This window comes from Anneissia japonica, unplaced genomic scaffold (genome assembly GCF_011630105.1).
Source record: "Anneissia japonica isolate Jap-2015-1 unplaced genomic scaffold, ASM1163010v1 scaffold1467_len401143_cov160, whole genome shotgun sequence".
Taxonomy (NCBI): Eukaryota; Metazoa; Echinodermata; class Crinoidea; order Comatulida; family Comatulidae; genus Anneissia; species Anneissia japonica.
In genome coordinates, this window is record NW_022758991.1 from 277,687 (window position 1) to 289,616 (window position 11,930).

Below are 11,930 nucleotides of genomic sequence, written 5' to 3' on the forward strand. Positions count from 1 at the left end.
ATATATAACTATTAAAAACAATTAAAACCAAAGAAAAGATTACCATTAAATAAAATAGGTCGGGTCTTCGTTGATTAAAATGTGACGAATTAACGATAATTGAAAACAATTCTAATTTTAATTTCAATCATTTACGCGAGCACGCACGCGCGCAAACATTCGATTATATATGAATTCTTATACGCTGTCCATACTAAGTGATGTTAATTATAAAATATAATTGTAAACCCAATTAAGTGTGTGAAATTAATATGCAATGTATGTAACACATATACTTTGCATGTGTTCATCGGGAAGATTATGAAACAAAATGGACGGTGTGTACCACGTGACTTTCGTAAACCAGGGAGCGGAATGTCGCAACTCTTTATATATATGGCTCTGTGTATTCCCACCATGCATTTCCGTGGAACACTTTTTTTGTGTGGAGAACTCTATCTTTTGTGTTTCTAGTATCTTTGCCGCGACCGAAAGCAAGCCGCGAAGAAAATGGCAGGTACGTCGGGGGCTTGGGTGATAGTGTGTGTTGGTTTTGCTTCAGTTAATAACATTCTTACAATGTTTATTACTTGTATTTAAAATATAGGCTACACAAGATACAATAGAATCCATATCCGGGCCTAGCTAGCCTGTGTAAACGATCGGCACAGGCCTAACTAGGCCTAGGCCCCTAGCCTAGGCCCTAGGCTAGAGGCCTAGTTTAAGTTAGGCCTAGGCCTAGCCTAGCCTAGCCTAGGCCGAGCCGGTTGAGCCGCCGACAAGTTGAGCCGCCGGTAATTTCTATGGAACTCCAAGCACGTCTCTCAGTGAATGTAGTGCGTCTCTCAGTGAATGTAGTCGGCCTGCCAATGTCATCAGTGAATGAACCCCCGGATACCAGCTACATATTCATCCCACAGTCTTGTCAGACGTTGATTTGCTCGCATTGCCGTTCGTGATGTATAAGTTGTGTAATTGAAAATTAGAATTTTGATTATTTTATGTACTACATTTTTATAAAAATAAATGAAGTTGTATAATTGGAAAATCGTATTAAAAATGTGTTTATTTACGTTTGGTTTGCGGCGTATTTCAATTAACTTATTCGTTATTTGTACTATTTTGTTAATTAAATTATTTATTATATATAAGTTTAACAAATAGTAAAAAAATAAAAATATATAAATTATAAAAACATAGTAAATACTGTATAATAACATTGGCCTAACACATTTAAATTTATTGTTTATAGTCATGCAAAATCGTATTAAAAATGTAATAACTTGATTATTTTTTACGTTTGGTTTGCGGCGTATTTCAATTAACTTATTCGAATTTGTACTATTTTGCACATCTAGATGTGTATAAGAGACAGGTTTAATTCCATTTAATCTTTTTAGCAGTCGGATTTCATGTAGTAAATACTGTATAATAACATAGGCCTAACACATTTAAATTTATTGTTTATAGTCATGCAAAATCGTATTAAAAATGTAACAACTTGATTATTATTTTTTACGTTTGGTTTGCAGCGTATTTCAATTAACAATTAAATTGAAATAATTGAGTAAATAAACTGAAATACATCCCAAACAACAGTACCAAGAACGAATAATTGAAATACGCCGCAATTAACGCATTACATTCACTGAAAGACGCGCTTGGCGTTCCATAGAAATGACCGGCGGCTCAACTTGTCGGCGGCTCAACCGGTCAAAATCCGCCTAGCCTATTAGGCTAGGCTTAGGCGCTAAGCCAGTGTCCGGACGAGCAACTAGCATATCGTAGACCTAGCCCAATTGTGGTGGACGCTTGGGCCCACTTTCTAGAATGGTATAAAACAGTGGCTGCGCGGGGCATTATTTTTTTCCCATGCCATGGCCATGCAATTCCGGCAGAAATTATAGAGGGTGCTATTTTAGGTGTAGAGTGGTTTCGGTACCGTATCGGAACTTCCGATTGCTAAGGTACGGTAAATGATATTACGTCATGATTAGCCAGTAGAAACGTTGATACATGCGTGACGTCATTCAGTGCACTGCTGCTGCAAGAATAGTGATTGTGTGTTGGCAACGATCGAAGAAGAAATTTTGTTCGTTCGCGGGTGTTGTTGACAAGCCAGAGGCCCTATAGCAATTAAAAATGATTGCAGTTTTGCTAGATTTGGCAACATCAAGCGAGAATAAAGTATTGTAATAGAAGAAGCCATGCCTAGGCCTTAGCTACCCCTGCCATAGCTGAAACCTAGCGAAGCCGGAGGGCCTAGCTAGAGAGTAGTAGGCCGGCCTATTATACCTAAACTAGCTATGCCTAGGTAGGATAGGCCTGCCTGAACCTCTCTAGGCCTAGGTCCGACCTTTCATTGTTATTACTGCCTATCTTAGGCCCTCACCCTAGTTGAAACCTGGCTATTAATAGGAAGTTTAAAAAGGGGAAAAAATTGATCGCCCAAAAAGCCTCAGAGGTTGCATCTGTCTAGAAAAAAAAAATTTCGCGGACATCTCCTTAAGGCGATATTATTTCGATCGGCCCCATTTTCGGTTCCCCTGTCGGACATCTCATGATCGGCTTCTACCGGCAGGGGCCCTGTCCATATATGGCAAATGAAATATTAAAGCTTAAACAAAGTTGAATAATTTTTTTTTTTAATCGGAACCATAGACGAGAGGTGAACATACTTTGCAGTTCCTGAAGACGGCGTACAAAGGATGTCTGCTTCACCCTAAGGAGTACTGGGAACCTGTTTGTGGGCGTTTCTTTCCGATTTTTATAGTTAGTTTCCATGCAACAATACCGTAGGCCTTGTGAGTGAAATTTCCGGCTTACTTATATCAAAAGAAACCTGAAACAGCCATTAACATTGTAGGCCTATAAATTTTATTTAAACTACAGTATACATTTTACTATTTCCATTTATTTGTGTATTCTCTAAACATGCCTTAATCAAAATATGTATTGACAATGTAAATACAACAAACAAGAATATACAAACCATGTGCCTGCTTCACCTCAACATAATCGTTGAAAACGTCCTTTCCTCAAATTATACTGTAGTTAATCATTTCTTTAGTTAATTTCTATGCAATGAGTGATTTTGTCGGCCTTATGAATACAATAATATATTTGCATTATTTTCATTATCACATCATTCAGTATATTTTAATTTATTTTATATTGGCCTATGTATTGTTATAAATAGAGCATTTGGTAATGTAAATGGAGACGCAAAAAAAAAAAAAACTTATGACAAACTAATCCGCTAAATTAACTATAAGCCTACTTATAAATCTAAAATTTATTGAAGCATTTATAAACATGATCCAAATATATATCGTATGGAAACGATAAAAAGAAACGTGTCTCGACCAAACCAATCGACTTGCAACATTTGCGTTGTTTCTGTAAAAAGAAAGAACATCATTTGATACTGCAATGAACTCTTTAATAATAATAATAATTTACAGTAATAATAAAATACTACTAAAAAGAATTGTTAATATCTGATAATGTTGCAGTAATATAGCCTAAGTTTCATGATTAACAAACGGTATACTGCTTAGCCACCTTGTTCGATTAAATTATTATTCGCGGCCGCACCTTCGGCGCTCCATGGACCGCTGCCGAAATGCATGACAAAAATACCAACTCAGGGCCAAATCGACTCAGGGCCGCAACAACTATATTTTGTATAGCACTACAGTGGGCCTAAGCCTAGCTTAGTAGTATGCCTATAATAGGCCCCTAGGCGGGTATTCAGGCTAGGCCCTAGGCCTAGCCTTAGTAGAAAGTTGGTAGACCATAAAATACGCAAGAACAACAGAAAGCGATTGCGATAAGCCCCAATCGAAATACATGAAATGGGCCAAAAGTTTTATGACATAAATTTGATCATAACTGTTCGCGCCACACGTTTCTCATGATCGCGACGTCGACTTGGCAAAAAAGCCAAAATCGCGTCGGTCATTTCTATTGGCTAATCATGACGTAATATCATTTACCGTACCTTTAGCAATCAGAAGTTCCGATACGGGGAGTGGGGAGACAATATCTTACTAATTAAACAATATATCCCTTAACAAACTGCAAGCAGCTTAAAATAAGCACATGAAGTTATTTTAGAATTATTCAAGAGTCTAGATACAGTAGATTGTTTTTAATATTATTGTTATTAAAAAATTTATTTTGTCACATTTACGCACTGATATTGTCAAAAATTTGAAAATATACCCCTTTTCAAATCGCTTTTAAACATGAAGGAATAAAGACACCAAACTGATATTTGGAACATCTAATCATCATATATAAATTAATTAATGGTGCAAGATTTAACAACAAGTGTACTTGGCCACAGGGTCCAAGATCACCATGAAAACGAGGCATTTTTGTGTATTTTTTGTCCCAAATGACCTTTGACCTATGATTACCCCCTAAAATGTCAAAAAGCAGCAACAAAATTAAAGATACATGCTTTCCTTTCAAATAATGACAAAAATCTGTTTCCTTTTTTCAGTTACATTTTTGATGTTTTTGATGTGCTGAGTAGAATGGCATCCCCTATATCTGTAGCTGGTCGGATACCATTCTCAGAGCTTGCAGTATTTCTTGAGAATGTGCAGAAGAAACATGGAACTGACAACAAGAGGAAGCTGTTCAAGGACTTCCTTGACAAGTGGAGAGTCTTTCATGCACATTTGCATAAAGATGATTCTGATAATGTATGTGCATGTACAGAGGGTAATTCTGACTAAAATCAGCCAGAATTTAAAAAGTTCCCATGTGACCCCTCTTGGATTTTCCTTTAAAAATTTCTAAAAATACTTTTATATTTCAAAAGAAAGAATCTAAAATTTCAGCTCCAATTTCCAAGCGGTTTTTAATTTATGACCTTTTGAAATTTAGACGTACTACGCCCCCTTTTCATGCCGGAAATGGCTTCTTTAACTTTAAAATTAAAAATTAAAAATTGCAACTTAAACTGAAATTTGGGTCCTCTTTCAAGAAATACCACTCAAAGTAGCATATTTTATTAGGATGTTATATGCCCCCCAAAATCTCCTGAAGCATTGTGTGGAAATAGATTTTCCCCTTTTCTTATCATTTTTTTAAGTAAGGAAGTCCAAATTTAACCTGTGATGAATATTCTCATACAATATAAATGTTTGCTAGGTAATTAGAGCAATAATGAAGGTATGATGGGGTCCCAAACATGGCTGCAGGACCATTGACCTTAAAAACACCCACTACTTTGACAGACCGGCTGACCCGTACTGGACACTTCATATTAATTTTGAAATTTATACCATTACACAGATACACATATCATCAATGTAAGTAGAAAGTTTAAACTTTGTTTCTCAACTCCTTATGTGTGAACTGATATAATGTATTCTGGATATTAGGTCAAAGTTCATGTCACAAACACTGACTTATTTGTGATTTGAACTTCGACCTGACATAATACACTGAAATCTGTTTTTTAAAAATCAGTTCACACTGAAGGATTTAAGAAAAACAAAGTTTAAATATATTTTTAAAACCATCCCCATACATACCACGTCTCATGCATTCGGCATGAGACTTGCGCATTTGGGATCTGCCTCACACTCTCACTTTTCAAGACTAAAATCTCGCACATAAATATGATGCTTGTAATATATTATAAAATACTATTTGTGATCTTTGTAGCCCTCTTCATACTAAGGATTTTTTATCTAAAGTACTTAAAATATCATGGTAACATCATGACAGGCCTATACCAACTACTGTAGCTGCACCTACACTGTAGGTATGTCGTTTTATGAAGCACTGCCGGATAAGATAAAGGATGTGTAGTACACACTGCTAGCTCATGTCAGTGTGAAAAGAATTCTGTGGCCAGGGATTAGTGGGAAGATCCATTTCATTTATAAATTAAAAATACCATACTGTACTGATGTTAAAAACAGTACATCTGTTTTGATGGCCTCTTCAACTGTTTTGGTGTCCATGGTAGGATGATTGACCCAGGCTCAGTACATTTGAGGCTTGCCATTCCAAAACCAGCATCAATGACCGAAAAATTAAAATTGACTTTTTAATGTAATCTTATTTTCCAAATTGCAACCTAGAATGGAGGATCATAATACCAGAATCGACTTACTATTTCTAAAGTTAGGAGTCAAAAGAGTATGGCTTCCCTGTACTACTGCACAGCGTACAGTACTGCTACATTCTTAATTACAATTAGCGACATTACGCTGGTTTTGCAATGACAGCCTCTTTTGTGGTAAATTTAGACTCCCTATTTTCAAGTCCAATTGAAGTGGTTCAGCTTAATAGAGGGCACAAAAACCATTGATCATCATGATGACTTTATTTTTTTCTTCTCCAGACAGATACCTTCTACCCTGTAATGCGTCTCTTACTCCCACAATTAGAAAGAGAGAGACTTGCATATGGAATCAAAGAGGTATGTTCTTTTAAACCTGGACCTACAGTATCACATTTTTTTTATGAAACTTGAAAGACTACACTTTTTAACTCAGTTTGTTTTTATCAAATTAATCAAACACGGTTGATATTGTTTTCCTAGATAAGTTTCCTAGAGATATTTTTTTTATAGTATTCACACTTTTAAGATTTGTAAATCCACAGCACACACTGGCGAAGTTGTACATTGAAATACTTGGATTGTCCAAAGAAAGCCAGGATGCTAAGAAGCTGATAAATTACAGAGCACCTACAGCTAAACAAGTAGGTAGCCTTCTACAGAGACAAGTTCAGTAGATAGATAGATATGGGTATGTAGCGCTGAAGGATGACGCCAGGATTTGCCCGACTGTCTGATGTAACCAGGGTGGGGGGAGTGTGTCCCTGATGAGAGTGAAGTTGCCATAGTTGCAGAAGTGGTCCAGATGTTGAAGCCTCCAAAATCAATGACAATTGAGGGATTTTAAAAGCTTATTTAATCAATTTCATATGCTACTAATATGTTAACAATACATAACATAATTGTTTTCTCCTCGACGGATTGTGGTTTTCTCCCCGATGGGGGCGGAGGCAGCTCTGGCAAATGGGGGGGGGGCCCCCTGGTATCTGGGATAAGTCACCTAATGTACCATTGAGCCTAAAGCACTCTCAAATGCTTGTAATTTCTGCATCGTTGGATTTCAATACCAGCCAAAACTCTACAGTTTGTGTACTTCCTATTTTTTCATTTTTCATTTTCAAGACACTTTAAAAAAGGTTTTTTTTTTCCCCCCTCAGGAGGCAGGTGATTTTGCAAGTGTGGCATTTTTTGTTCTGAGGAACAGGTGTCCAGAAAAGGGCAGGTGAATATTGTACTGACTAAATATCATTATTAGGGCACTCAACTGATCAGTATTATAAATTTCCAACTTATTAATTTCATTTCTTTCTACCGTTTCTACCATAAACTTTGTAAAAATTCATACACCTTGTTTAACTGAAAATATGTAAAGAAATGTTTCTGTCTACAAATGACAATGAATATACAGTTAAACTTGCTATTAAAGTCGAATCCAAAATGGCATTGAATAATTGTTCAACTTAGATAAAATTTGACTTACTTAAAGTCGTTAATAGTACAATAGTAATAATTATCAATCCACAGTACTATAATGTCCATTGAACATGATATTTATTTAAACATTTTTTTTATAAATTTCCAACTTATCAATTTGATTTCTTTCTACTGTTTCTACCATAAAATTTGTAAAAATCCATGCACCTTGTTTAACTGAAAATATGTAAAGAAATGTTTCTGTCTACAATTGACAATGAATATGCAGTTTAACTTGCCTATTAAAGTCCAAAATGGCATTGACTAATTGTTCAACTTAGATAAAATTCGACTTTAAGGTCGTTAATAGTACAACAGTAATAAATATCAATCCACAGTACTTTTTATGTCCAATGAACATATTTATTTAAACATTTTTTTCAACTTCAGCATAATCACAAGACTTCAACAGAAATTTTTTTTTTGAAATCAAGTTTGAATATATAGAGTACATTCAAAAATACATTACAAAATTCAATATTGCTTGAAACTAGTGTAAGCTCTGCATATTTTATTACAGTTTTAAGAAATTTAAAATTGGTATGTCGAATGTATGTCTTATAATTAGCTGGAACCAGAATACTGCTTCAATTGGTTGGTGTATTTGTCCCGAATCCTTTTGACTCAGCAACTGGGAATTAACATCCTGATCTACCATGTTGCCATAAAATAAACTGATGACACACTGCATTTATCTATGTCCACCGTCTCCAGTGCAGAATTGCAAGTACATCTTGTCTGTATGCCCCTGTAGTCCTGAAATGAAATAAATTTACTGTTATTGTTATTCAAAAATCAAAACTACACAAAAACTGTAAAACATTGCAGCAAACATCAACAGCTTAATTCAGTTATACAGAATAAACAAATAAAATCATAAAATTACACACAATAGACAATATTTAAATTGGAGAATTAATTATGTTATGTATGATTGAAGAAGTATTGTCCAAGTTGAAAACACAATGTAACTAGGTCATACATGGCAAAAAATGATTTTATTTTATTCAGAAAAAAAGCAAAAGTTGAAAACTGCTAAACATATAGTAGAGTCATTTTCATGAGATCCGTGACTAATTTTAGGATACCTTTTTTTCTTGATGGATTTAGCAAGATGGACCAGTTGAGATAAAATATAGCTCCTATATACCTCACAGATATGGGGGGAAAGTCCCGTTTAATTACTGGAAAGTAAATTTAATCAAGAAAAAAATTCTGCTACAGTACTGTAGGCCTACTAGTACAAATCTGTAAAAAACCCAACAAAATAATATAAATATTCAACTTTAGCAAAGGTGGCAAAAGGCCAAGTGGCAACAGGCCTAGGTGGCAACGGGCCTGGGTGGCAATGGGCCTGGGTGGCAATGGGCCTAGGGTGGCTAAAGGCTGGGTTTCAATGGGCTTAGGGTGGAAAAAGACCGGGTTGCAACAGGCCGTGTGGCAAAAGTGTGGGTGGCAACGGGCCGGGTGGCAAAAGGCCGGGTGGTAACGGGTCTGGGTGGCAACTGGCCAGAACCTATTTTAATCATGTTAAATCATACTTTATTTTAAATTTCTTTCAGTTTGACAATAAAAGAAGTTAATGACAGTCTGGATGGTATTGCTTCAAATAATGCCGCAAATAAAAAAGATGTTGTAAAAAAGAACCTGATGCACCTTCTACGAAACACAAGTGCAACTGAACAGAAATGGCTTATCAGAATGATTATGAAGGTATTAATCAATCGGCTGTAACTCTTCAGTAGACCTTTCCACTAAGCCCCGCCCCTTGGATATTTTTGCTAATTAAGGTTCCACAGAATGACCGTGTAAAAGCATATGCACACACGCATGTTTGTGGGGCAAGGCATGTTTGTAGGACATGCATATTTCTGGCCCTGTTTTGATTGGGACTCCAAAAAGCTTCATTTTATAAATTATGACCAGCATTTAATAAGGATTGATTATCTGAGTTTTAATGGAACGGCACTTAGTAAACACAAAAGATTTTATATCTGTTCAGTTGTTATAACTCCATTCTGGTTTCTTTTTTTCTTTTCTTTTTTTGTTTCAGGAGATGAAAGTTGGGTTAAGTCAGAGCTCTATCTTCTCTGTTTTCCATCAAGATGCGGAGGAGTATTTCAATGTGACGAATAGCTTAGCAAAGGTAATGTATTAATACTACAACAGTTGCAAATATTTAACATTCAGAAAATTCTAATCTAATAGAGTAACAGTAATGTCATAATGAAAATTACTTTAATGATGATATTAACAATAATAATAATAAGGATAATAATTCATAGTCATGCATAAGACTAACATATTGCTTTACTGATAGCTAAATAATGCTGTCATCGGTATGTGTGCACTTTCAAATAGGAAGTACAAAAAACGTGTTCAAATAAATATGTTTAGTAGTAATTAGGTTAGTAGTAGTAATATTAATGTAATATTAGTAATAATATTAACACTTTATGATTGTAATACACTTACTGTACACCAGAATGTATTGAAAATAATATTAATAATTTTGAATATTTTACACCAGGTTTGCAAGGACCTAATGAATCCAGAGTCTCGTATGAATGAAATAGCCATTGAAGTCTTTTCTCCATTTAGCCCGATGCTTGGAATGAGAGCTACTTTGAGTCAAGTGAGAACATGTTCCACTATAAAAAGCTGTATTACCCTGGTATTTGTGGATGCGTTTGGCGCAGTAGGAACGATTTGGTTTCCATTCCTTGCTATGCATTTTTGCTTGTGCCCTTGAGCAAGGCACATTATTTGCATTGCTTCTTGCCACCCACAAGTAAAAATAGATACATGGTGGCATTACCTGCTACTGCGCCAATATGGCAGCAACACTTAATTGTGTGGACCCAGTGACCAGAAAAAAACAAATCACTATACTAATACCAAATAACAAATATAAAATAACAAATATTCAAACTTTTTTGGTTCAGTGACCATGTATTTCATCTTTGCTATAAACTTAACGATCTACACTTCAAAATAATTTTTCAATGAACATTTATTATCATCAAATAGAAAGCAATTTTATGCACATTTTTAATGTGAATGTGAGTTTTTTTTAATTTTCTTCCACTTTCTATTGTTGCAGTAATTTATTAGTAGGAACTAGCTTATTTCTACTTATAGATTCGGTTTTATATATGTAGTATCCATGATGTTGATGATTGTTGGATTCTAGTAAACATTTACTTACTCTTTAATTTAGATTTGTAATTAAAAAAATAATAATGAATTTATTGTAGGTTGAGAAGCTCATGGATCATAAGCCATTTTTTATTGAAACAAAAGTAGATGGTGAACGGATGCAACTCCACAAGGATGGTGACAAGTACAAATACTTCTCAAGAAGGTTAGACATTCATTTAGAAATATGTGTTACCATGGCCTTGAGCTCACGAAGACTAAAAAAAACTATTGTATGTGCCAGGCTGCATATGTTGGTTTGCCTTATTTCTTTAATAATTCCTTTTTAGTTCCTATGCATGTAATGCAATAGGAACTATTGTAATCACTTTTGCTATTTCCTATGTTTTTTATTGTGTGTAGTGTGTGTGTGTGTAGACATTTATGCAAATGCGCATGCGTCAAAGAAAAGTTTTCCGACATTTTGTTTTACATCGTGATGCGAAGAGATCGATGTGAAGTTTCTACAGAGTTCAGTCAGGGCTCACACTAACCGACCGGAAAGTCGGCATGGATGAAACTATTTTGGTTTTACGGCGAAAAAAATCAACTGCTGCAGGCATAGGTATTGTGAAGAAGGCCTAAAATAAAAGTAAAATGTTATAATACTTGCTGAAATGCAACGTTTTTTCATTTAGATCTCCATTTTTCACTAAGTCCATGCGACGTTTTTTTCTGTTGTATACGTATGAGTAGTCATACGAAGGTACAGTACTATATCCCCGGCAGTTGGCTCTGCAGCAATGTACCCTTTGAATGCAAACTGAAAACAGGTGAAAATATAAAGCAGCCGACTGTCGGGTACATAACGACTATCTAGCTTTCCACAAAAACATGAGGCCTAAGCTAGGCGATGCGAGGGTAGTTAGATCGTTCAATCAATGATATCGTGTTATCGTCTAATACAATTAAATAATGTGTGTAATATTTAAGAATGCACCACGTGAGTCACTTTCTTTGTTATGCGGTAATAGTATACGTAGCAGAGTGACGACAGCAAGCTAAGCCTAGCCCAGGGCCTAGACCGTGTACGTTCTTGATAATCGTAATGAAAACTTCGGGTCACAGACGATTGGGCCCAACTGGTGTGGAGGATCGGACCCAAGATATTTTCAAATAAATTGTAGTCCTTAGCAGGCCACCGCCAGCACCCCCACTTCCGATATCGTTCCAAACTACTGTAAAATGAAAA

At 35.6% G+C, this 11,930-nt stretch overlaps 1 protein-coding gene across 4 annotated transcripts in view; it reads left to right on the top strand.

Moving 5' to 3' along the window:
* Positions 1-390: 390 nt before the first annotated feature.
* The window catches only part of LOC117125467 (DNA ligase 4-like), a 28,373-nt gene continuing 16,833 nt past the window's right edge, over positions 391-11,930 (top strand). For 3 of the 4 annotated variants that reach the window (XM_033271963.1, XM_033271966.1, XM_033271967.1), the window contains exons 1-9: positions 391-496; positions 4,490-4,694; positions 6,350-6,427; positions 6,613-6,711; positions 7,225-7,289; positions 9,103-9,253; positions 9,594-9,686; positions 10,071-10,175; positions 10,798-10,904. In XM_033271963.1, the coding sequence (XP_033127854.1) occupies positions 4,524-4,694; positions 6,350-6,427; positions 6,613-6,711; positions 7,225-7,289; positions 9,103-9,253; positions 9,594-9,686; positions 10,071-10,175; positions 10,798-10,904 (869 nt within the window). In that variant the 5' untranslated portion in view covers positions 391-496; positions 4,490-4,523. Of the gene's footprint in view, positions 497-2,661; positions 2,784-4,489; positions 4,695-6,349; positions 6,428-6,612; positions 6,712-7,224; positions 7,290-9,102; positions 9,254-9,593; positions 9,687-10,070; positions 10,176-10,797; positions 10,905-11,930 lie in introns of those variants that run through there. The other variant, XM_033271965.1, reaches the window with a different exon arrangement.